This window comes from Hoplias malabaricus, chromosome 5 (assembly GCF_029633855.1).
Source record: "Hoplias malabaricus isolate fHopMal1 chromosome 5, fHopMal1.hap1, whole genome shotgun sequence".
In the NCBI taxonomy this organism is placed as follows: Eukaryota; Metazoa; Chordata; class Actinopteri; order Characiformes; family Erythrinidae; genus Hoplias; species Hoplias malabaricus.
In genome coordinates, this window is record NC_089804.1 from 24,923,323 (window position 1) to 24,950,107 (window position 26,785).

Genomic DNA, 26,785 nt, shown 5'->3' on the forward strand with positions numbered 1-26,785 from the left:
AAAGTCTGGATGTGTTTGGGGGTCTTGTGTTTTATGAAACTTGGGCGTAGTTTGATGTTCTGTGTACAGACTCCACTACAACAGACTCATAAGGATGCACTAATATGAAAATACCGGGTTGATCTTGATATGATATTTTTCAAATGCATATCTATCCATGTCAATATACAGGTGCATCTCAAAAAATTAGAATATCATCTATAAGTTAATTTATGTCAGTAATTAAATTCAAAAAGTGGTTCATATAGATTCATTACAAACAGTTATCTACAGGGGTTGGACAATGAAACTGAAACACCTGGGTTTAGATCACAATAATTTATTAGTATGGTGTAGGGCCTCCTTTTGCGGCCAATACAGCGTCAATCCGTCTTGGCAATGACATATACAAGTCCTGCACAGTGGTCAGAGGGATTTTAAGCCATTCTTCTTGCAGGATGGTGGCCAGGTCTCTACGTGATGCTGGTGGAGGAAAACGTTTCCTGACTCGCTGCTCCAAAACACCCCAAAGTGGCTCAATAATATTTAGATCTGGTGACTGTGCAGACCATGGGAGATGTTCAACTTCACTTTCATGTTCATCAAACCAATCTTTCACCAGTCTTGCTTTGTGTATTGGTGCATTGTCGTCCTGATACACGGCACTGCCTTCAAGATACGTGGATACGTGGCACATGGTCGTCCAGAATGGTTCGGTAGTCCATGGCAGTGACGTGCCCATTTAGCACACGTATTGGGCCAAGGGAATGCCATGATATGGCAGCCCAAACCATCACTGATCCACCCCCATGCTTCACTCTGGGCATGCAACAGTCTGGGTGGTACGCTTCTTTGGCTTCTTAGGCTTCTCCACACCATAACTCTCCTGGATGTGGGGAAAACAGTAAAGGTGGACTCATCAGAGAACAATACATGTTTCATATTGTCCACAGCCCAAGATTTGCGCTCCTCGCACCATTGAAACCAACGTTTGGCATTGGCATGAGTGACCAAAGGTTTGGCAATAGCAGCTGGCCGTGTATATTGACCCTGTGGAGCTCCCGACGGACAGTTCTGGTGGAAACAGGAGGGTTGAGGTGAACATTTAATTCTGCCGTGATTAGGGCAGCCGTGGTTTTATGTTTTTTGGATACAATCTGGGTCAGCACCGAACACCCCTTTCAGAGAGCTTCCTCTTGCGTCCACAGTTAATCCTGTTGGATGTGTTTGGTCCTTCTTGGTGGTATGCTGACATTACCCCGGATACCGTGGGCCCTTGATACATCACAAAGGCTGTCTTGGTCACAGATGCGCCAGCAAGACGTGCACCAACAATTTGTCTTCTTTTGAACTCTGGTATGTCATCCATAATGTTGTGTGCATTGCCGTATTTTGAACAGAACTGTGCTCTTACCCTCTGCTAATTAACCCTTCACACTCTGCTCTTACTGGTGCAATGTGCAATTAATGAAGATTGGCCACCAGGCTGCTCCAGTTTAGCCATGAAACCTCCCACACTAAAATGACAGGTGTTTCAGTTTCATTGTACAACCCCTGTAGTTCACGCATTTATTTCTTTTAATGTTGATTATGACTTGCAACCAATGAAAACCCAAAGTCATTACCAGAAAATGTAAATAATCGACACAAAACACTTGCAAAGGTTTCCTAAGCTTTTATAAAGGTCTGGTTCAGAAGACAATCATGGGGAAGACGGCTGACTTGACAGATGTCCAGAAGGCAGTCATTGACACCCTCCAGGAGGGTAAGTCACAAAAGGTCATTGCTAAAGAAGCTGGCTGTTCACAGTGTGCTGTATCCAAGTATATGAATGGAAAGTTGAGTGGAAGGAAAATGCGTGGTAGAAAAGGGTGCACAAGAAACAGGTATGACTGCACCTGTATTACAAATGGGGCTTGCAGTGCAGAAAACAAAATAGCATTTATTTTTGCTGGTACATGAATGCAGTAGAATAAAGGTTAAACATTTTAGCACATTGTAGCATGCAATAAATAGAATCTCCAATCTGAAATGTTGGGGAAATATATCCCATGCTGTACATTTTTTCATAAATATCTGCCAACTCCAATATGATCCTAATATCACTGTCTGAACTAAGTATGAGGGAATACATTAGTGTGCAAACAAAACTTAAGCTATAGGTTCATCATAAATTGAAAAAACATGAAAAAATGTTGCAAACTCAATAAATAGTACCCGTAAAAAAACGTACTCCAAAAATTCAAACAATAGTCAGCTGCAGTTTAGACGCTCCTGATCAAATGCTGCATTTTGTTGATCGTTCAAGTGAAAGGTTAATACATCCCTCTACAGAAAAATCTGAAATATTGCACTTTTAGATTTAAAATTTTCTATTTATTTGCTGAGCTTCGTGTATAAAAAACAATATGACATTATATTGGAGATATACTATACTCATTTCTTATAACCATATGTTGTTTCCCATTTTGCACTAAAACGTGCAGAAATGTGTTTTCTGTAGGGAATGTGCTCTTATTTTCACTTAGAAATTCAACATATATTAACCAGGGGCACCTGAACATTCACAATACTACAGTCGAGTCTGGTGCAATGCTACATCAGTCCATCAAAAAGTGCTTCGTGCTGTGTACGTCATCCATTAGCTTTACCGTTGCATTAGTCTGAATAAGAGTCACTAGAACGGTTCCCTGTTGCTCATGTTCACCTCTGAAGATGATTCTCCAGATTCCTGTGGTCAGTTCAGATAGCCCCTCTCTGAGGCACGGCTTTGGCTCATAGCTGCGGGCTCCTCTTTTGATTTGGGCTTTGTTTCCTGGATGACGGCTAGAAAGTCAAACGTTGCAAATCCCCGCTCACTGTGAACAAATAAAGACTTCATATATCTTACAAGTATATGTCTGTCTGTCTGTGTATCTGTCTTTAATCCAGTTTAACTACTGATCTCACTGTATGTGTCTGTTCGTAAACACACTGATCAGCTGTGACATTATGACCAGCTCCTTGTTTTTTCACTCTCAGCTCTGCTGACCACCCCTTGGAGCACCTGTCTTAAACAATGTATTTACACATCTGTTGTACAGTTTGTGTTAGTTGTCCTCTAGTCCTACATTAGTCATCACAGAACACTGTTGGCTGGATATTTTTGGTTGGTGGACCAGTCTAGCAGTGACACTGAGGGGTTTAAAAACTCCAGCAGCACTGCTGTGTCTGATCCACTCCTACCAGCACAACACACACTAACCTCAGTGTCACTGCAGTGCTGAGAATGATACACCACCCAAATCATACCTGCCCTGTGGTGGTCCTGTTTGGGTCGTGAATATTAAAGAACAGGGGGCAAACTCGGCAAACAAAGCGGGCAGACAATATGTCTTCTATGGTCAGTGGAGCTGAGAGAAAGGACAGTGAGGGTAGAAGCTTTCTGTGTCTATGCCCATCTGTCTCTCTGAATAATAATCCTCATGAACTGATAAAATGGATAAAAAGCCAATTTAATGCCTTATGCAACATATATACAATGATTATATTTTAATTTACCAAAAGAACTTAAGTAAATAAAACTAGAACTGATGCCCTACCTGAAGCTCGCTTGCTCTGAGCCCTCAATGATACGGTTCTCAAATGAAGACAACTTCTTGAGGTCCTGCACAAAATAATTGCCAAAATAAGTCAGATGCTGGATTCAGGAGTCCTGACAGTGGCATTTCAGTATAGCATTTCCAGATAATACCTTTGTACTGATCAGACACTTCTTGTCCTGTAATAGACTCTCGAGATTTACAATCTGCTTGGACTTCCTCATGTTAAGGTCCCATTGTTGGACACTGTCTTTCTCGAGAAAATCAACCCTGAAAACAAACCAGTTTAAATGAGAGGTTAAGTTGTAGCACACACTAGTGGGTAGATGAAGTCAACTACATGGTCTTCAGTTTATTATTTTCTGTTCTTCTGAATCGTCCAGATCAACTGCTTCAAACATCTTCGAAACTGAGAGTTTGTGATGCAATGAAATAATCAAAAAAATGTAATTCTTGTTCAGAGGTCCAGATAGTGTTTACCTCTGCTGAATGACCTTGAGAGCATCTACTGCGTGGTTTCTGCTCTCTTCCTCCTCGTTCAGCTGACACAGCAGTTGTTTCTTGTTGAGAAGAAGCTTTTCGTTCTCAGCTGTGATCTTCTTCACCATCTCGTTCTCCTGGTGAGAAATATTGATGACCATTGATTGCTGGTCTTCTGTACTCCATGTTCTCAAACCATGATCATCTTATGTATTCCTATTACTACCATCCCCATCACCAGCAGCCTCCACAGTACCTTCTCCAGCCTCTTCGAGAGGATCCTGAGCTCTCTCTGCTGCTCTCTGATCTTCTCATCCCGCCAGGCTGTCTCTCTGAGGTAAACTTCTTTGGCTTCAGCAAGTTTCAGTTTGTGACGATCTTTCTTGTCTTGGTATTTGCTGAAAAGGCAGGACACCAGGTCACAAATTCTGACTTGTGGAATGGGCTTCTGATTTAAAGCAGATGTTTGGCCAGTAGCTTGATTGGTGGAAGATTAGAATTTGTAACTGAGTGAACTGTTGTCTTTGCCAAAGTGATTAAACATCTAATAAATCACTAAAACGTTAGTGTTCTTCCAAATAAAATAAATAAAGCATACTCCAACATTGTAACTTCACAGGAGAAGGGAAAAATATTCTTATATTTTATTTCAAGGCAATTCTGAAGCATTTGTATTGGTCCATCAATGGTAAAAGAGCAGGTAATGCATTCAAATTATAAGGAAAATTAATAATAATAATAATTAATTTTTGAAAAGAAAAAGATACATACATTTTTGACCAGTGCCAACATAAAGACGTGCGCTTAAAACAGACCTATACTGACTACAGCTCTAAGCTCTTTGTACCTGATTTGAGACTGCAGGTTAAAGTGTGTGTGCTGAAGCTGGATCTGGAGATTCTCACACCCCTGTTGACTGGACATCAGACTGCCCTCGAGGTTCTTGATAATCTGTCTTAGCTGAGTGAAACAAACACAAATCCTACACTTTTTAGAACAGCCTCCAAACTCTTTTGTTTCATTCAAACCAATGTTTCATTGTTTTTCATGTCAGACGTTTGTCTCATAAGGATTTGCAGAAAGCAGCCTAAACGCAGTTTATTTGACTATTTAAATGCTGTCTGAATTATACAGGGTGGGTCACCACCCATCTTGAAAAGTTTCCCCCCTCCCATATACTAATGTGCCACAAACAGGAAGTTAATATCACCAACCATTCCCATTTTATTAAGGTGTATCCATATAATGGCCCACACTGTACTTTTGAAATAGCTTAGAATTGATAAAAATGGTTATAATTTAGGTTTATATATATATATATATATGGTGAAGTACACACAAGAAGGTATCAAAAACAAGTGTTGTACCTCACTTTGTTCTTTGTTCTGCTGGTCCTGGACTCGACTGCTTTCTGCATTTGTGAGGGTCAGTTGGGTGTTTGTGGTCAGCAAAGACTCCACTTGCTGCAGCAGCTCCTTCTCTCTCATGGCCAGATGTTCTCTGTTCATTATTGAAGATACAACTTATGAGCTTTAGAATCCAAAAAACAAAACATAATACTATTTTTTTCATTCTATAAATGATCATTTACTTAAAAACCTATATAAAAGTAAGAGTAGTTATTCCCCATTTCTGATCATCCTTCTGTCATATGTATTTTCTTTGATTAGCTAAGGTCTAGTGGCTAACGTCTCTGAAGATATACCCCTGTTTCTGAGCATTCTCAGCATGTGTTTTCAGTGTATCCAGCTCCTCCACCATGACCCTGACTGTCTGCTCCAGTCTTGAGTTCTGCTCATTATGAGTCTCCTCCAAATGGAGCTGCTGGGTAGTACTCTTCAGCTGCTGCTGGAGATCTTTAATCTTCCACATACAAAAAAAACAAACATGCAACATGTATTTTAAAAATGCATGTTACACTATGAATGTGATGTATTTAGTCTTTGGAATTAACAAAATGTATCGCAAAATTATTACATATTTCGAAATACTATATCTGACAGCGTAGACACACAACTGTCCCAGAAGAGTCTACTTTCAGATCTGCATTCTGTGTTGAATTTTAAGTAATGGGTAAAATAGTTTTACCTCCTTCCTCATAGAGGAGAACTGAACCCTGGCAGAGCAGAGCTCCTCATGTTCTTTCTGAAAGAGAGACTTGTCATGATTCCACTGAGTCTGCTGCCTCTGGAGCTGTAGCTGCACAGCCTGGATCTCTGTACACTGAGCTGCTTCTTTCTCTTCCAGTTGCTTCACCTTAGCCTGAGCATCCTGCAGGTCTGCAACCACCTGCAAGAGTGATTTTAGGATTCTCTTAGGGCAAATGTCAAAGGGAAATTATTTCTCATTGTTCCTTTTGTCTAATAACTCTCATAGTATTGTGACAGTGCACAAACCAATAAAGACAAAAAACATCTACACATTAATCAGGGAAAATAAGAACTTGAATATTGTGATTAATATGAACACACAAATTAAACTAACAGTGTAAGAGTCTGATTTCATACTGTGACTGTGACATTTTCAGTGCAAAATAAATACTCCTCTAATCCTCACCTTCTCCTGAAATTGCTGGACTTCTACCTTGTACTTCTCCTGCTGTTCTTCACACAAAGCTCGGAGCTCCTGAATCAGCTGTTCTGCTGCTGCCCTTCTCTTACTCTGGTCTTTATACTCATCCATTGCCTTTTTTCTCAGTGTCCTCTCCTCCTCTAGCTCAGTCTGGAGCTTTAGAACACTCTGTTTTAGATCCTCCAGCTCTGTACAGGACCTGAGATTAAAGCCCATGTTTCTGTTACTACACGCTCACTTGGTAAGGAGTCATTAGAAAGTGTTTTAAACGTTTAATAGATTCCATTACAGATTTTTTCGGAAATAAATGAATCATTTCCAAGTTCTATTTCAGTTTGAGGAACTTAAATACACAGTGATGTAAAATGAAATGGCAAACAGAACCTGTCATGGATGTCATTTTCTTTCTTCTTCTTTATTTCTGACAGAGAACCACAGTCTCCTACATGGTTCTAGCAAAGCAAAACAACATTGATGAATACGATGAAACAGGACATCTTAAATGGTTAAGGAAACAGTGCTGTACCTTTGTAAGTTTGTGGAAAAAATCCTGGACAATTACATCATCTTCACTGTCCAAGTCCTCGATTTTACTATCAACCTGATCATTCAAAGACAAATAAACACACTTTCTTTTGTAGTGAAGGTGAGAAGACATGCAGGAAATATGGCACAATATCTGCCAACATGAATACTTCAGTTTTTACTTCCATGTTTGTCAGAATGACTAATTTTCAATGAAAAAAAAAAAGCTTCTGAATATCATCAAACCAGTTCAAGGAGCTGAATGTGTTCTGTGTGCATTCGGTGAACACTAGCCCTCAGCTGATGAACCTCAGCGTCCAGTGCCTCATTAATCTCTTTAGCCCTGCGAAGCTCAGCCACATCTGAAATGAAAAATAGGGCCCAGATCAACAAAACATCTTTGTCTTTAGAACATTTGAACGAGTAGAGACAGGGTGATGCCGTGATGCACCTTTTACCTTTGCATCAGGAAGATTTTAGTAAACCCAGCTCAGGACACTCACACTGGACAGTAATATGTTAATTAACCCTTAAACATAGTTATAAACATAAACTCTTAATGCTTTCTGAAAACAAATAGTAGTTGCTTCCATTTTTCTTTTGGCCTCTAGTGTACATGAATAAAAGAAATGACATTACCACAGCGTTTGAGTTTCTCCACCTCTTGTCTGAGCTGCTCCACTTCTCGCTGAGCCTCCTGCAGCTCTGGTTCTGGGAGCAAAGAATCTTAATTTTAAAAGGGATGTCTATATAATGCACACTCTTACAGTATATGCACACATAAGATCAGGGGTGGTTAGCCCTGAAGGTGTGGTGTTCAGCATGTTTTTTGTGATTGCCCTTTCTGTAATACACTTGATCCATTTGGGCCCAATTGCCCCATAGCATCTTAGTTTTCAGATAGTCTTCACTGAAAGAGGGAATGCTTGCTTTGCACTATAAAGCTTTTGGGAGACCTTGCCCAGACCAGATTTAGCAGCTGTGTTACACCAGGAAAACCAAAAACTGTGCTGGACCCTCCAGAACCAGAACTGAACACCTTGAAGTCAGTCTCTCACCGTAGGCTCTCTGAGTGAGACGAGCTGACTCCAGCTCATCAGTGAGGCGCCGAATCTCTTTGTGGGCCATGTCCAGTCTGCTGGATGCCTCATTTAGATCCCTCTCCAACAAGTAGCGTTCACGCTCTTTCAGCATGTTCTCCTCACTGCAGCTGCCCTGATTATCCACCTAACACAAGGACAAAGACCATATTCAGAATTACTCCACTGTCAACAATGCTCAGACTGTCTGAAAGCTATTAACGAGTTTCCATCCCTTCAGTCATGTTCTCCAAATCACTTTCTAAGTTAGGGTTATGCATGCCATGTCTGATGTCACATTACAGGAATCAGGGAGGAAAGCTGAAGCACTAAGTAATAGCTTAGTCAAAAATGACTTCACTGCATGACTAAATCAGTTAAAATTTTGAGCAAACCAAACTATAGTTCAGTGTAGATAAGGGAGATGCAGGATAGGTTTAGAATTTCATGCTGGAGATGTATGTGACTGCTGTGAGTCTCATCCAGTAAAACAAGCCTGGCATGCAGCTGTTTCTATCTCCAAAATGAACATACAGGGGGAAATGTCGGCTTGGTTTGGGCTGTCTTCCTAATACCTAGAAGCCTCTTCCAAGGGCTCTGTCCTCTTAGTAGCACCACCTAGACAGAATGAAGATTATACATTCTCAGAGCCACACATTATTTTAAAGCAATGATTTGGCCAAAAATCACATTGACACAATTTTGTCTACACTTAGATAAATCTGGCATCCATAGTTTGGCAGTACAAGGCTTATGTGACAGCCCAATGCATGCATTCTAACCTAAGCTCCAAGACCTGGTTGTTGATTTAGTGCAGTGAGTAACATGATAAGCCTCCACACTGCTCTAGTTTTCAGTCCCCAGCTCAGGCAGGAAACCCCACTATACTATAGAAAGTCTAATGATGCATCATAACACTGCATCTGTAAGAGGCTCTAAATATGTATCTGCAAAAGGCTCTAAATGAAAATTTGGGGTACAGAGACAATTTTGTAAATGCAACATTTGGCCAAACAATTGATTGGATGTTGGTAATTTTTAAAACAACAAAACCATACAATAATGCATATTAGGATGATACACAAAATAAAAATCCCGAGTGATTGTCTCACCTTGCCTGGGACTTCTTCAAAACCCTGCGATATATTTTTTGGAGCACAATTCTGCGAGCTTTTGGTGTCCACCACCTCCAGGAGAGAAGCTCTCTCGGCCAGTAGGTAAGCCACCTGCTCACTGAGGCTGCTGGGAATGACTTCAGCCAGGCCTTCCTGCAGCAGCATCTCAGCTATCTCACGCTTCTGAGCTTCTGCGACACACAGAGAGGACTAATGAGAAAATGCTCCCGCTAATAAAATAAGAATATACATCTGTTATACAGGGCTGGTCAACATTTAGTGAAGTGGCAAGAATGTTTCCTTAGCTTGGATTAAATAGAATTAAACAGAAAGATGTTTAGACCTAATAAATATTTACCTTTATAATTAATTTGCAATAATTAGCTCTCAATATGTATGACAATATGATTAAAACATAAAATTCTCTCCTGATCTCCATTAAAACCAGATCTTTAACAGGCAGTTTGTATGCATGAGTAGTAAACCTTGCTGAAGGCTGATGTCAACAAGTTGAGAGCGGAGCATTTCATTATCTTGCTCCAGTTCTAGAGCCACCGAGTCTCGTGTTTTGGAGAGACTCCGGATGTTCTCCACATACTGCTGAACCTGCAATGAAACACACATCTGCACTGCAAAAACCAACAGTGTAATTTAACCCTAAGGATCTGTACACAAGCCACATTTGAATTTCTCACTCTGACAAATACACATCTTATTAGTGTCCAGTACTGGGGATGTCACAACACACATAATGTTGACGTTAAGAGTAGCTGAGGAACATCTCTCACAGTGTTAATTTCTGCTGCCCTTTCAGCTCGTAGTTCCTGGATCTCTTGAGTGAGTGTCCCAATACTGCTTTCCCTTTCCAAGTAGAGTCTCCACAGCATGCTCAGGCACTCAGAATTAGAAGCTTCTGGACCTAAACCTTTCTTTTGAAGCTCAGCCAACATAACTGCCACCTGAAGACAAAGCATATGTGTTATAATATATTGAAACACATAAGGCACTTATAATGTCTTGTGTAAAAACGTTCATAAAAACGTACACTTTGGAGCCGCCACACTTTAGTTCCTAATCCTAATCTCACTTGTACTCTTGTGTTTAAATGTAATCAAATCCTCCAATCACTGTTCCAATATCCTGTGAAGGACCTTCCAATATATGTAGAGGTTAGGGCTGGACAATATGGCCACAGGTTATGCCACGATATTTTTCTCAATACGAAATAATTTATTATTGCCCAGCCCTAGTTATATATATATATATATATATATATATATATATATATATATATATATATATATATATATATATATATATATATATATACATACACACATCATTTTTCGAAAACACTTTCACCTTAATTTGTTTGGTCTCCAAAATGGCGCCTGATTTTAATTGAAAAATTTTTTTTACGGTTACTGAAATTCACTTTGGAGGTTCCCTAGAAGCCCCCTGGGGTTTTATCTCCTCTTCAAGACCCCCTAAAGGGTAAAGCCAAAAGCCCTAAAAACCTCTTGAGATTTCTAGATTGTCGTTTACACTCTGCATTACAATAACTCTAGGGCCAACAATAGCATGATATTAAACATTCAGACTCCTGTTGACTGGAAGAGTTAACAGCGGAGTGCAAACTGAGTTTACTCTAACCGCACTCTTCACCTTCTCTAAACATTACTGTCTTCTAAAATATGCTCTAATCCCATTTTTTGTGGAAGTCTTAGCTTAATCTTTTCTTAAGTCTGTTCTAACCTTCATTATTTATTTGAGTTTATCCTGATTTTATTTTTACGAACATAGAACTGCCGTCCTTTAAGAACTTTCCATTCCACCTTAACGGTGCAGCACTTACACTGCGCCTGTCCTCACACAGACCACGGAATGTTAACTGTTGCGCGGTTTAAGGTGGAACGGAAATTCGACGAAGACACTGTACTCTTCCTTCGCCGCATCTCGAAAGAGACCATCAGTGCGACCGTTAACCAAACATCAACACGACTGAAGTCTGCTTTTGCACTGATTATTTACCATTGATCCAAGTTTGCGTATTTTGTCATAATTTAGACACGCACATACCCGGTCTAAATGTAGAAAAGAAATGTTTACCTCTTCTTGTTCCATGTTTAATTGTAGTCAGTCCTGTTTAAACAACGTTAGCATTTTCTCCAAACACAAACCGCTCCTAATAGCTTTGTATTACTTCAGTTTTATATTAGCCAAATATTCCAAATAAACGTTTAAATTCGTCACATTTGTACCAAAACAATCAGTCAGGTTAGTGTTAGTGTGTGTGTGCGTGTGTGTGTGTGTGTGTGTGTGTGTGGTTGTGATGGGACGTCCCACACTCCAAATAAAGGCAATGGGAAAAACAGTATGGGCTGACAGAGCTAAGCCTTACTGTGGCTTAATTTCAGCTTTGGCAAGCAATTAAACCCAACAAAAACCTAATCCAAAACGTAATTTTACTGTATACTGCTCCGCATATAAAAATAAACACTACAGGATTTCAGGATTTTCCACAGGAAACCTATAAAAGCCTTATGTCTTGTAAAGTCACGGTGCAACTGTATTTAAAAAAGCCCCGCCAGTGACACATGTTTAACTTAGTTAACCTGTGCGTATGGTGTACTCTACATTAGCCTGTCATACACCAAAGTATTAAATTCCATGGCTGAATATTTTCCTTTCTTTGAAACTGCAGTGTTCCAAAACAGTTTCTAACAGGCAGATTCAAACCACCAGGGTCTCTTACGTCATAAGCATAAGGAGCCATTGCTAGAAGCTTGCAGGGTGCCATTTGTTTGAGCTGCAAACAAACTTGGAGGTGTGGATGGAGATAGACGCAGGGACTACGTCCAGATCCACATGTGAGCAGAGTTGAGTTACATCAAACTTACTTTCAAGCCATCAGGGTTTTTTAAAAATATTTTTTTGATGAATGCAGAAGTGGTTGTATGCATGGTTATAATGTTTATTTCTTCAAGATGGGAAATAGCTCTGCTCTTATTTTCTAAGTGTGCATTAACATTAGATGGCCATTTACAATTTAAACACAACCTAGCCAACTTAAAGAGGGTTTTTATTTTATATTCCTTTGAATGGGAGAAATCAAAGAAGTTGGAATGAAAAAGGCAGTGTGAACTTACAGTGGTTCCTTTGTTTCTTGGGTGGTCTATGCTTCCTCTAGCAGGAGAAGATGGAACAGATTCAGAAAGGAACAGCCCTAATTGCTGAGATTTAGCTCTGTCCACATGAATGAAAACACCCTGCAACACTGACCACAGCCTTGAGAACAGTTTGCTTGGCAAAGAATAGAGAGAATGTGGGATTGGTGTTTGTTCAAAAAACACCACAGTTAAACCCCCACACCATTCATTGATTAAAACCCTAAAACTCATCTCTGTTCATCAAAATGACATAGTTCTACAGAAATATCCTGAAAGTGGTTCAGCTATCTTCGATAAGTACACAAACTCATGTCCAATTGGTCCCTGCCTCTATCTCTGTTTACCCCTCCAACAGTTTCCTGCAGCTTAAAAGCTCCATCCCTCAAGTTGACAGGATTGGTTCCTCAGGTTTATGATGTAAGAATCCCTGGTGGCTTAATTATTCAGACATGACATTTACTGCATTTGAACTCAATATGTCTAATTGTGCATAAACAACATCACATGGACATGTTAACAAGGTCCTGTAAAGAAATGAAGTTTTTTTTTTTTTAAAATATATGTATATGTCAAATTACACATTACTTTGCAAAATGAAAAAAAAGCAAAACAAAACGATTACATTTGAAACTTTGCACAGGCTGGTAACAGTTCAGTACCAACAGCCAATGCTGAGTGTAAAATGTGTTTGGGCCTCTTTCTGGATTTAGGACAGCCCCATTTTTAGCTGAAAAAGCCAGCCCAGAGTTTTGTGGACTGAAGGAAATGGGCGTTGAGAAGTTTGCTATACAAACTCAGCCTACATTCCTCTGCCTTTTCCCCAAAAACGTGAGTGGAGAGAGTGAGTAAAACCAGGGGAGGGGACTGGCAGCTGCGTAAAGAGAGGGTAGGGACCAGGAGAAAAGAGAAGGATATACTTCTGTTACTTGTTCTTTCTTGAGCTTCGTAATACACCACAAGGTAAGGTTTAACTGATTCTAGGGTGGTTTAGCAAAGACCTAACTGTATTTTGAGACAGCAGCGGATTTTTAATGTGTTTAGGACCATGTACATGTGATTGTTATGAAATTTAATATGTTGCATGAGTTTTTATATTTTCATAAACTTCAGCTTGCACAGACTAATATCCAGATGTTAACAATCTCTTTGAAAACATGCAGCTTGAGGAAGAAGTGTAAAGTGAAGCTGTTGCATGAATGAAAGACATTGTTTACATCATGGTATCCTCCCTGACATTCTTTCACTATCTTCAATACCAGCTCTTTAAAGCTGATGTTGAATATAGATGACTTTCTGATAAGTGTTCATGATGTTTAAAAGAGTTGTACTGTCTTCATGACAGTAGCCCTTCATAAGAGGGCTATATTGATTTTATAATTTTATTTTTTTGACATGGTTAAGTTAAATAAACATGTAAAAATGTTTATTTAAGAGAAATTAACCAAGGCAGAACTCTTAAAACGGGTGGTAATAGGAACAGGGGGGTCTAAAAACATTCTTGTTGGTTTTGAGATTTTGGCTTAAAATAGCCTCATTTTTAAAAAAAAAACACATTCTTGGTGGAGAGGTGTATGTAAGGAGTTGTAATTTAAAGTAGTCCCAAAAAACTGTTACCATTAACTACAGAAGGTATGTTTTTGTTCACTGGTCATTGCAGATATTAAATAGAACTGCTATATTTATGAACCACAGTAAATAAAGAGGTATGCCACTGGAAAAGAAAGGACCAAGTGTGTGCCTAGCAGCTAGATGTAAACAGTAATGTCTGCAGATAATAAGTGGAACATGTGGTTGTTTCTCATCTCCTGACTGCACCAAAGAGAAGAGCAAATTAATTTATCTACATTTACATCTGTTGATGGGCAAATATTTAAAGATTTTACAGAATGTTTTGGATTAATGAATATAATATAAATCATATATTTATAAGGAACTTTAGAGGCTGCAGTGAACTCCCTTCTGGCACTGGTCACTCGGTGGGTGTGGACCTTCAGGATGGGTTGTTACACACGTTTCTTAGTATGTGCTATGAAATTATAGTGACTCAGACCCTCCATTAACGCCCCAGTTAAGCAACAAAGTCACATTCTGAATGAGCCCTCAGAAGTAAAGCTTTAAGGGACATGCTAAGAAGCTAGATTAGCTAGCAAGCTAAAGTCATGCCTGCTCTGATTTAAAACTGATAACCCAACTTAATTTTTAAAACCATTCAACATTTATCTCATTCAAATATACGAATAAACTCTGATGTACTTCCAAACTAAAACTAAATTAACATTTAATAAACTAAATAAACTAAACACTTAGCTAGCTCACCATGTTTCATACAGTAGGCTTTTGAATACTGCTATATCAAGTGATAAACTGGATTGACCTTAACACTTAAATTTACAGCTTTAGAATCGTTGTGATGCTTCACTGACCTCTAACAGGGAGAACAGGGCCTCTATCATTGCTACTCTGGGCTCACCACTGCAGAAACTGCACTGTGTAACTTTTGGAAGAGGGTAGAAACGCCCTGTTCCTCCCCAATGATTTCAGTATAGTGCCGTAAAAATGAATTACACTAGAGGGTGGCCCAGGAGAAAAAAAAAACTAATTTTACCTAGTGCTCTTTTGTAGTACCTTGAGATTTCACCCTTTCTAACTAACTCAACTCCAACAAATTTAAGATACACATGACAAGATGATATATATCTAGGTCACATTAGCTATAGCAGTGTTGTTTTGGTTGTGTTTGGTATCTCACTAGAAGCAACAGCTTGCAGTGGGGAAGTAAGGCTTTATTTTTAGGTGCATGGGGCAATGTCAGAGTGATGTTATTTTGGAGACATTTCACACATATACAATAAAATGCTGATGGAAGAGAAACGCAAACTGAGATGGAACTGAAACTGCGAAATCAGTCCAGTAGCTAGGTTTCCAAAAACTATTCAAAGTGTACACCTCTGAAAGCTGTGAGCAGAGTTGAGTTCAGTTAAGTTAAGTGCAGTTTGAGTTAGCCCATGAGAAAAGTAGATAATGCGCTATGTGTAATTACCGCACATGGTCGTAGTCGAAGATCAAAGGATCAGCCAGCAGTGGTGTTTACACAGTACTAAGAAAGGCCTGCTCTTCAGACATGGCTTCAAATGCACTCGACTTCTGACTCTTGATGGTTGAAACGCCTTTTGGTTGATACATTGATAACGTAGAGATGCAACATGAGAGGGTTCTTTCTTTCTCCTCGGGCTCTTCAGTCTTGAAGATATTAATGTCCATTCTAGAAAAACGTTCAGAACCTAAATACTTCAGAAGGGTAGTGACAGGAATACATTTCTGATTATATGTTTGTGATGTAGATATCATGAGCATGGGAGTCTACTGATGTTTTTACCAGGCTACAGGTACTTCATTGGCGTAACTGTACATTTTCACAGGAAAATACAATGGCTTTCTTGTTGATGATAGTGACAGTGCTACACTTGGTTACGCTGGCCATGCTGTTCATCGCCACCATGGAGAAGGTATGCTAGTTTTATTAATTTTGTAATGAACGTGTAATTAAAAAATAGGTTATAAATATTTATTTATCATCAGCATTCTGGCTACACCCACTATAATTAAGATTTCACTGTGTTTCAGTCTTGGTGGACGATGGAGTTTGTGGAGAATGTGGATCTCTGGCATAAATGCTCGTATGACAACAGTACAGACACATGGCTATGTGCCTCTGCAAGCGAGAACGGTAAATAACCCACCACCGATTACAGAGTATACAGTTCACAGGTTTTTAAATACACTGCTCTTCCAAAGTTACTATTTCAGCTTTGAGTTATTACATTTATAATGAATACACCGTGGGAATTATAATTACTCATGTCTGTAATTATTCACTTGCTGTGAAGTTACTCACCAGCATTTTTCACAAAAATGAATCAATCCTGGATTTCATTAAATTAATGCAGCATGTCATTTTACCATAACTTTTAGGAGAACTTTATATAATTGATGCAGAGTGGTGTGTCATATCGAAGCAAACGTTGTAACCCCCTACACTGCACAAACCATCTTCTGAATGACCATATAACACAGGGAATGAATGATAGTGCATCTGATAACGAGGTATATTTTAAGCTCTTGAAGATTTTCAGTCTGTGATGGACGTATCTTTTTGGTTTTTCAGAATGGCTGCATTCAGTTCAGGCTCTGATGGTCCTCTCTGTGGTGCTCTCCTCCGTCTCCTTCCTGGTTTTCCTTGGTCAGCTCTTCACCATGTCCAGGGGAGGGCTATTTTACTTCACTGGTATCTGCCAGATATTTGCAGGTAGATGTTTTGAAGATATAACCAATTCTTAACCAAAGGATCTTGTTTGGATCTTAAACCAGGACAAACTAATTTAATAAACGACAGATTTGTCCAGGCCAGTGTTTCTATCCAGGGTGTGTTCCTGCATTGTGCCAAAGGATATAATGTAGGCTCTCTACCACCACTCTGATCAGGATGAAGTTATTACAGAATATGAATGAATGAATGTGTTATAGTAATTATTATTATCAAATACTTTACAGTTTAAAGGAATAGCTTAGAGAAATATAAATATATATATAGTTGTATTTATTGTAGGCATATTTCTATTATGAACACAGACAAAATTCAGGCCTCAAAATGGTTGTTATTACTATTTTAGCATTTACCCATTTTAAGTCAGAGATCTTCAAACTGTGGGGCCATTGGATTGCATGAGGGGCTCAGGTGAGAGGAGGGAATATATATATATATGACTCTGTTACATAACGGTTTTGATTTTTTAATGTTTTAGTATTATTCCACAATCCAATACAATGATGTTGCTGGCAATGTGACTGGCAAAGGGTCAAAATAGACTGCTTGGTGTCTACAAAAACAATATCAGAAAAAGACAGACAATGCAAAAAGAGAAACTATGATGAAGATGATCTAAAATATGGACTGACGTGGATTTTAGACTACCTATTTATTGGATTGGGAGCGAAACAGTTGTGTTCTTCTGTGGTAAATAGAGATGTGCTGTTCTTATTTCATTTATTATTGTTATATATAAAAGTTCTGGGAAAATGGAACATTTTTAATTGAGGGGGGGAGCCTTAATGTGCTAAGGCTCGGGAGGAAAAATTTGAATACGTCTGCGGTATGTCTTAGTGTCAGAAACCACATAAGTAAATCTGCTGAGGGAAGTAGGTGAAGACTGAGGTGCAGGGTGTTTTTAGCATAATGCTAATTAACGGGTTATAGACTAACATTAGCATAGGGTATGTGCTTAAACCAATCTCTTACATAAATGTATTTTTATACTAGCCGTCTAAGACGTAAGTGAACGACAGAACACTCTCAGGGGAAGACTGCCCTCTTGTGGCCATGTTAGACTCAGCTTCTCTCTGTAATTTTCAGGTTTGGCCGCATTTGCAGCAGTGCTCATTTATACTTTCCGGAGGGAGGATATTCTGCAGGAGCCTCTGGAGAAGCTGCAGGGCCATTTTGGCTACTGTTTCATCCTGGCCTGGGTGTGTGTTCCCCTGCTCTTCATCAGCGGCGTTCTGTATATGCACCTGCGCAAAAAAGGCGAAACTGCAGCATGAGCAAAAGCTGAATGTTTTTTTTTTCTGCATTCATTTAGTTTAGAAGGACTCTTTACATAAGCTTTTAAAATCTTTGTATTGCTGAGGTATGCAAGACATTTATTCTCTTGAACCTGCACTTATACTGACCAGAAACGTGGACTCAATTTAGTGACTAAGACAGGAGTTGGGTGTTGACAGCCTCCCCACTTGGCTCAGATTCAATTTAACTGACGCATTTTACTCAGAATAAGCTTTAACAGATTCACAGCACTGATCAGACAAGACTTTAACAGACTCACAGTTCAACTAGGATGACCCCATATCAGACTCACAACTCTGAATGGATTTGCATCTCAAGTCTGGCTTTGTCTTGGGTTTGCTTTATGACCTGTGAACATCTCTGTTAATCATATTTTTTGCAAAACATATACACAGATATATTGGTTATTTTAATGTGTGATAAATGTATGGATAAAGACATATTTTACTGCACATTTTTGTATTTGAATTTATTTTTGAATGCAATAGTCTGTAAATATTATTGTACCACTATATATAAATATATATTAGTGTACAGCAGGTAGCCCATGCGTACTTTGTGTATATATTCATTACACTTTTACAAGAAATTCCTCATTCTCTGCATGTCGAGATTTTATCTTGTGTAAAAAAAAAATAATAATAAAGTTTTTATTATTGCTGCCTGCAGTAAAGGCAGGAAACCCAGTTGGTCTACATTCATTAGATACCGCAAGCTCAGAAGTCGAGTGTCATTATTCAAACGCACATGTGCGCCAAAAAAGTAGAAAATTAATCCCACAGAAGACAAAGGTTTAGATGAGGTCAACCCTGATGTCCTGTAAAGCTCCACTGCTGCAATGATAATAAAAAACTAATATAGTCCAAAAGACAGCTTCATCAGCACTTCTGAAAATAAAATTTGCCATTATATATATTTTAAACCGTCCTGTTTCAAAGGAGACTCTTTATTGTAAAGAACATTTGTATGGTTTCCTAATTACAAGGAACGTCTACAATATGTTACGCAAAATTGTTATGTAATTTTGTCTGTATATGGAGAATAAAGGGGTTTGCTTGGGTGTATATATCCGCCTCTGGGCTGAAAACTGAGCGAAAGCTTTCGTTTAAAAGCTCTGGTAGGCTGACTCGGACTTGCTCGGCTGGTAGAACTAGTCCTGGTATATATAGTGATGAACTTGGGACACAGAGAGAAAGAGGTACTTTGTATCAGCAGGAGAGAGAATGGACACAATAAAGACAGAAATATAATATTGGGATACGCCTCGTACAACAGTTATGGAACAGGGCAAAGACTTCAAGGGATGTTCAGCTTTCCTCACTGCGGCAATGGGCTGTTGATGATGTTGATTGGGCGCATGTGGATGAAAACTGAAAGCATGAATCATGGACTGTAGGTGTGGACACCACTTTTTTAACTTCAGCCAAATCAACATTAGTAGGAATGCAGCGAAGGTAGGAGGGTTTTATTCTTTTAATTTGGTTTTATCCGAGTATCTCCCCAAAGTGCAAGACTAGTGTCAACAAAGCCATATTTGACATGTTTGAGGAAGGCAGGGAACATTCCTAATGCTGAGGTCGTCTTTGTGCGCTCTGAACTGAGCTGTAAGCTTAGAATGAGTTTCATCTCCAGCACATGACACAGGACATTCGATCCTTTGGAACACCTCTTCATTTGGCGTTCTACAAATCATCATGAAATACAGCATACCTCAATAGAAAGCTATCTGCAGTCCAAGGTCCAGCCACGATGAACAGCTCTCAGCTGGAGAGCCTGGACGAGAATGTGGTTTTCTCTCCAGTGAGTGGATCTAGCCCTGAGTTCCTGCACTGCGAAGCTGAGAGATGTGCCCTGGAACAGCTGCTGGCCACTGGACCAGAATCTTTCTACACCAAACTCAGTAATGACAGACTCATACCCTTCCTCTCACCGGAGGAGGTGAACCAGGTGTGTGCCTGGGCTGAAGATTACCGCGTCAGTGAGGCACTTCTGGATGATGGGGCTTTGGAGGGAGAAGCTGACTCTCAGGACTACTCTGTCCAATACTTTCCAGTGCACTCGGACACTCCTGCCCCACGATTGGACTTAGGATGGCCAGAAAAGGCCATGTGGGAAGGTGTTGACCAAGCCATGGTGTACACCAATCCCCCAGTCGACCAGATGCCCCATACTCGGGAGGTGGTCCGGAAACTTATTCAGGGTGCAACCACGGTATGTACTGTTTTATTAATGGGGGCGTTTGTAAAGTACAGTCTTAGACTTAATCATAAATGTACAGGTATATTAGTGTCACTAAAGGTATAAAGAGTGCAAATGTGTCTCTATATTTACAGCAGTGTTCCCTAAAGGTTTGTTACATTCTCTTCTCCAGAAGGAGATGTGACCATTTGTAAGCGTTTATTATAGAACTGTGCGAAATTAAATAATAAAATATAAGTTCTGTAGATGAAATAAGGTGTATGAAATCAAAACAAATAAAACATCTTAGGGAATTATGTTCTCTAACTAAAAGCACTGAACTTACTCAGTGTCAACTATTCTGAAGAACCATTCTATTGGTATAAAAGCTTTATAGTTTGTGAAATATCCCCACAGTCACAAACCGTTTTTTTAAAAAACATGGTTCCTTCCAGAACTCTTAGCATTGCCAAAGCTTCATCCAAATTAATGATAAAGTGTTCTACAAAGTTTAAAAGCCACTGGTGCATTATGAAGTGCAACCAGACGGGTTTATGATCAGTTATACATGCTATTTGCTTGATGCTAATACGTTTCCATAGCAAGTTAGCTACATTAGCATTTTAGCCCGAGTAACAAAAAGCTGTAAACAAAATAAAGGCCTCAGGTGAATTCTCATGTCTTCCACGGTGTGTGACGGTGGTGTGTGTTAGGTGATCGCTATAGTGACGGACAGACTGACAGACAGCGCAGTGATTGCGGATCTTTACTGTGCTGCATCGCGGGGTGTTCCAGTCTACATCATCCTGAACCGCAGATCCGTTCAAGAGAACTTCACTCCAAACAGACTCAGACACCCGGTTAGTCCCACACTCACCCTTCTCCAAATCAGGGTGATATTTTTTAGTTTAAAAAAAATGTCAAGCAATATATGGAACTATAGTAACACTAAATAATTAGTTCTGCGATAGTAATCTGTAGAAGGTCTACATGACACCCATATCCCCAGTTACAGCTATTTTATATGTGAAAATCTGTTTTTAGAATGGCCTGCAATATTTGTGATTATGTGAGTATCTCTGTGTTCTGATTAACGTTATATATTTGAGCCATTTTACTCATCACAGACATAAGAATCGAGACACAATACCTCAGGCTGGCCTTTGTGCTGTTTATGTGTCTACCTCTGCCGTACATGTCTCATCTGAGTATCAAAGAAAGGAATGTCAGTTTTGACTGAGCTGCCACAGAAAGCCACAATTAACAGGTTTTACCACATTCATGCAGTCACAATGAGCACATGAATGACTTATTCACGCAGCTGGAACTCCAAAGAAATTTGTGGTCAGTTCTAAGCAACTCAAAATGGAATTTTCAATTGCGATTCACTGGAAAGAAGGATGGTTAATCACCTGTGAAGGATGCAGTGTTATTCTAACCAACTGCTTTTGTTTCTCACTACTATTTTAGAAAAATTCAAGCTTATAAAAGAACATTTTCATTCATACTTTCATTCATTGTCTGTAAGAACTTATCTAGTTCAGGGTCGCGGTGGGTCCGGAGCCTACCCAGAATCACTGGGAGAAAAAGAACATTTATAAAATTGAAATTTAAAAAGCTTAATGTGCCTAGTTTTTCTAGTTTTACATTAAAATGTATCTGAACAAAGAAACGGCCATTTTGCCATAATATTTTCACCATCCAGATTACAAGGTAGCATGTATACATCCTTCTAAATGCACTTTTAACAGAATATAAGACTTCGGACTGTAGGGGGAAAGATGTTCTTCTCCAGGGACGGAAAGATGGTGGTAGGAGAGCTGAAGGAGAACTTTGTTCTAGTGGATCTGCAGACGGTGGTTCTAGGGAACTATAGGTATGAGAAATACACTATACACTCCACATATAGCAACTCATACAGCACCAATCCCTTCCTCATTTAAACTAAGCACCCCTCCTCTCCCTGTTTTCCAGTCTCACCTGGACTGATGTCCATCTGCACCGGCAGCTCATCACTGTCCTAAAAGGCCCCACGGTTGAGTCGTTTGACCAGGAGTTCCGCATCCTTTATGCTTCTTCACTGCCCATTACAGATTCGCTGAAGTGTGTCAGACCTGTAGGGGTCCCCAATGCAGATACACCTCACACACTTTACCAGCCAGAGTACCTGGAACTACACAACCACAAACCAGTACTTGTGGAGAGAGCCTCAAGCCCCCCACCACCTCCCACTGACTGCCCTCTGGACTGGGAGGCACTGGGTGTCGTTCAGTGGAACCAAGAAATTCCTGACAATTTGCTTGGGGTTTGTGAGGAGCCACTTCAGTCCCACAGTTCTGGATTAAATGGTCAGCTTTGGGTTCCTGCAGCGAGAAGAGGATTTGATGTCCAAGTGCCAGCTATAGCCAAGTGGACAACTGAGGAGAAGTGAGTATTGTTAAGAAACTTTACTTCACCTTTCAGCCAGTGGGATGACAGTCAATGCAAGCATCTAAGATATGTCAATAGTCAGATGGTGTTCTCCTGCAAGTGTCAGTTTCCCCATACCAGCTTGTTAGAAGATGACAAATTTGAAAGGAGAAGTGGTCTGTAAAGTCTTTGGCAAGATATTTTCAGGTGTCATTGTCACAACAGGAACTTATCTGTGGAGCTGAAAATGGGGAGAGTGGTTAAAGACATCTGTCACAGTATCTTCAGAATTCTTTAGAACTGCTTATTTCTAGTGTATTGAGATTGATACTTCACACAGTTAGGTATAATGTACCATGAATACTGTCTACACCACTTATGCTATCGTTTATGAAATAGGTTATACCCCAGTGTTAACACAGAACTGAGATATGCAAAGGATCATCACAATATGTATGGGTAAGTCAGGAAATTTCTTTTTGTTTGTAGACCAAAGTATAAATAATAAACAGATAACAATAGGAGGATTTTCTGGATAAAAATGACACATTTCTAAACATTTTTTTTTACATCAAATGTAGTCTGCCATAACAAGTTAATATTACAGAGTTTGTGTCTTTATTTTTGCACTGTAGCTATGAGGCTAATGTTGCTAAAAGAAAACCTGTCTATGAAAATCACAGAGAATCACAGATTATTTTAACAATGCAACAAACCTTACTCCATTTTCAGAGAGAAATATTTTGAATAATATCCACACACACACAAGTCCATGTTGAATTAATTTAACAACTTTAATGTAGTTCAAGGAACGTACATGAGAATTTTGGAAGGCTATTTCTACAGCTAATTCGTAAACATAAGCTTTTACTATTTGCTAGCTACGTTAGCTTCATGGCTTCTCTGCAAAATAAAAGCGCAAACTTTTGACACCAAACACAGCCTTGCTGATTGACTACATCTGCGGTATAGAAAGAAATGTGCACCATTCTTTCATGGCAGTAACAGTGCTAGTAAGATGGTTGTGGAGACTAGCTGATCTAACTCTGATCCATCTGCTTTTGTAATAGGTTTACACGGCCACCAGGGCTAGTTCAATACAGACGTCGGAGTGTAGCGCTGGACACAGAGTGTGAGAACTGGGAACCTTTGTTCAGGCCTCGAGAGCACAGGACGGACATGAAGCTGAAAGAAAAGTCCAGGATCTTTTCACACACTCACAGAGAAGACACACAGAGGGTTGAGCAGAGTTCAGAAGAAAATACCATTTCAGAAGACTCAGTCCCAGAGCTTAATGGAGCAGCAACCAATCACAAGGTCCAACAGCAATGCAAAAAAACAACAACACACCTTTAGATCTGTTTATTCACAGTGCTTTCACCCTGTGTTTTCCATAATTCAGATTTCTGGAATTTAGAATGTGGTTTAAAAGTCTGGACTGTTTCATTTTTATTGGTGTAGTGCTTTTTACCTGAGGAATCGTGTTTTTCTCTAGTTGTATAAAGTTACTTTTTCATGGTGTATAGTGTTTTTAGTGACCCCTTGTCACTCTCTTCCCAACTTTGTATCATTTTAGAAGCCAATCATCCTGTCGGTCCCACACACTGAGAGTTTCAGCTCTCTGAGTGATATTCTAAAAAAAATTAATGCTCGAAAAAGTGGCAAAGAGCAGCAGAAGAGAGCAGCCAAGACCACGATCAGCAGATCCATGCTGGACCTGAGCGCTCCACTCCCAGACACAGGGCAAACCAACAGTGTATGTGTTCACAGAGTTGATTCCATTGTTGTTAACAGTATTGTTTTTATTATCTTTTTAATACAGTAAGACAATGTTCCTATGTTATTTATCCTTATGTCACCTGTAAATATCAGGCACATGATGAACTCTCTTTTATGTTTCAGTTCTATGAAAGCTTCCCACTAACTCCAGCCCTAGCACTGATTAAAAAGCGAAATGATGACATTAAATCAGGACTCCTGAGACCCCCAAGGACATTCCTGCCTTCAGCCAGGCCTCGCAGTTCCAGCTTTGCCTGGAGATTTGGCCTCCACAAAGACAAGGGTGAAGAGGACATATGACAAAATAAAAAATGCTCAGGAAGTTTAACACCACCCACATAGAAGAACCAAAGGGCAGCATAACCCACAGCACATGTTTATGTAATCTAGAGCCCCTTGAACTTGCCTCGTAATCAAAACACTACTGACTGAAAAAACAGAGACAAAGAAAAAAAGAAGAGACCTTTTTAATATCACTGTAGTTTCTTCTATACAACTTTGAAATGGAAAAAAACAAGGACATATAGGAGGTCTCTTGTGCCTCAGATATTTCTCCTCAGAAAATGAGCCTAGGAATGTTGCCTGCTTTGAGTTTTAGTAGAGATCTCAGTAAAGTTCAGAAATGAGATTCTTAATGTCTCAGGGGCTTTTGGACTGAGGGATTAACGAGGTCAAGAAGACACTCTGAATATGGCCTGAGAAGTGGTGACATACAGAAGAAAGGGGCTGAGGACCAATCAAGGATCTTTAGGTCCATAAGTCTTGGACCAAAACTTGATGAACTCATACATAAAAGGACTGATGATCTAAACTTGCACTGGAATAACCTAAATGACAATGGATACAAACGGACAATGGAAACTACCAAGGTTTTTTTTTTTTAAAGGAAGTTGTTACACAATGTCACTCTGGGATTTTGACCATTTAACAAAAAATGAAAGGGTTTAAAAGAATAAAACCATTTTTCTATATGATGTTTTTTACTGTCATATTACAAAGGACTTTTGATTTCAACATTTGTGGCTGTGGAAATTTGTTCTACTGTACTGGCCCAAATTCCCTGAAATCAGGAGGTGTGTAAAGGTCAGAGCATGTACAGTGAGTTTTACTGTACTGGACCACCTTTGATGAAGTCAGGAGATAAAGGTCACTGTAAGAACTTCGGGCATTTGACACTTCACTAGCATCATGTTTAGCTCAAAAACGTGACTGAAGATACCCAGCCTCGTGATATGAAAAGGGAAGTGATGCCACTATGTCAGTCTTAGTATCAAAACATGTGTGCACCTAAATACATGGCACGGATACTCATACCAGAGATGCTGGAAATTCCACAGCTGGCAGCGTTGACTGCTCAAAACTGCATCAATCCTGCCGTACCACATTCAGTCAACCTGAGTGTGTTCTCCTCCCTCAATATCCACAGCTGAAGTGACCTTGAACAAGGCACCTCAGTGTGTGTGTGTGTGTGTATTTATGTATAAAATTGCTCACCAGTGTGTGAAATGCAGAGATTCAATTTCCCCACAGGGATTATTAACGTAATACTTCACTATATATGTCCAGTGATGGACTTGAGGCCAACCATTTACACTGATATTCCTAATGTTGCTATGATGATAAACTATAGTCCACAACAGTAAACCTACAAAGAGCATTAGAATGAAGGGTGTTTCTAATAAACTGTTCCATTAGTGTAAACACAAGGATGGGTAATTAACTGATAAACTGTATAATGGTAATATAGTCACAGGTTTTGTGGACACTTGCCCGTCAAATATTTCTTCAGAAGTTCTGGATTCTTGGAGAATGTCTCCCATTTGATTTACACTAAATGTTGGAACATTTGCACACAGATTTGTTTCATATATGCAGTGTGAGATAAGGCAAAACACTGATGTGGTGGTGGTGGTGGTGTGATAGCATGTGTTGTGGATCAGACACAGCAGTACTGCTGGACTTAGAATAGTGCACCAGTCTAAAATGTCCAGCTGACTGTATCCACTGATGAAGTATTACAGGACAAAGTGCAGCAACAGATTATCTACTGTCTCTGACTTTACATCAACAAGGTGGATCAGGTGAGACAGGTGTGTCTAACAGAGTGGATAGTGAGTGGACACTATTTAAAAACACAGCACTGCTGTATCTCATTTGAACCAGTGCAACACAGCAACAAACCACCACCACGTAACTGTGGGTACAGCACTGAAAATGATTCACCATCCAAATCACCTACTCTGTGGTGGTCATGACCATTGAAGAGCAGGGTAAAACAGGGACTAGAAAGTATGCAGAG

At 39.6% G+C, this 26,785-nt stretch overlaps 3 protein-coding genes across 5 annotated transcripts; 2 read left to right on the forward strand and 1 right to left on the reverse strand.

The window, feature by feature from the left end:
* The first annotated feature begins 1,682 nt into the window (after positions 1 to 1,682).
* Positions 1,683 to 18,799, forward strand: emp3a (epithelial membrane protein 3a (MAM blood group)). Of its 2 annotated transcripts, XM_066673196.1 has the most exons (6): positions 11,470 to 11,607; positions 13,211 to 13,460; positions 15,920 to 16,006; positions 16,125 to 16,227; positions 16,666 to 16,806; positions 17,911 to 18,798. In XM_066673196.1, the coding sequence occupies exons 3-6, from the start codon at positions 15,929 to 15,931 to the stop codon at positions 18,096 to 18,098; spliced, it is 510 nt and encodes a 169-aa protein (XP_066529293.1). In that variant the 5' UTR covers positions 11,470 to 11,607; positions 13,211 to 13,460; positions 15,920 to 15,928; the 3' UTR covers positions 18,099 to 18,798. The 2 variants fall into 2 exon arrangements, with proteins under 2 accessions (XP_066529292.1, XP_066529293.1); XM_066673195.1 differs by lacking the exons at positions 11,470 to 11,607; positions 13,211 to 13,460 and adding an exon at positions 1,683 to 1,744 and having other exon boundaries at positions 17,911 to 18,799.
* Positions 1,766 to 11,599, reverse strand: si:dkey-264d12.5 (coiled-coil domain-containing protein 30). Of its 2 annotated transcripts, XM_066673193.1 has the most exons (20): positions 11,440 to 11,599; positions 10,119 to 10,289; positions 9,816 to 9,936; positions 9,328 to 9,521; positions 8,750 to 8,833; positions 8,195 to 8,363; positions 7,776 to 7,847; positions 7,383 to 7,498; positions 7,138 to 7,212; positions 6,996 to 7,063; positions 6,597 to 6,810; positions 6,129 to 6,329; positions 5,746 to 5,903; positions 5,408 to 5,540; positions 4,888 to 5,000; positions 4,297 to 4,438; positions 4,041 to 4,177; positions 3,713 to 3,830; positions 3,561 to 3,625; positions 2,692 to 2,837 (listed from the first exon to the last, which is right to left on the reverse strand). In XM_066673193.1, the coding sequence occupies exons 1-20, from the start codon at positions 11,452 to 11,454 to the stop codon at positions 2,717 to 2,719; spliced, it is 2,487 nt and encodes an 828-aa protein (XP_066529290.1). In that variant the 5' UTR covers positions 11,455 to 11,599; the 3' UTR covers positions 2,692 to 2,716. The 2 variants fall into 2 exon arrangements, with proteins under 2 accessions (XP_066529291.1, XP_066529290.1); XM_066673194.1 differs by lacking the exon at positions 8,750 to 8,833 and having other exon boundaries at positions 1,766 to 2,837; positions 11,440 to 11,598.
* A 538-nt stretch (positions 18,800 to 19,337) lies between the features above and the next one.
* On the forward strand, positions 19,338 to 25,439 carry fam83e (family with sequence similarity 83 member E). Its single transcript, XM_066672950.1, has 8 exons — positions 19,338 to 20,331; positions 21,012 to 21,158; positions 22,050 to 22,174; positions 22,273 to 22,725; positions 23,107 to 23,166; positions 23,778 to 24,024; positions 24,284 to 24,463; positions 24,610 to 25,439. Exons 1-8 carry the CDS (start codon positions 19,870 to 19,872, stop codon positions 24,784 to 24,786), a joined length of 1,851 nt encoding a protein of 616 aa, XP_066529047.1. The 5' UTR covers positions 19,338 to 19,869; the 3' UTR covers positions 24,787 to 25,439.
* Positions 25,440 to 26,785: the final 1,346 nt, after the last annotated feature.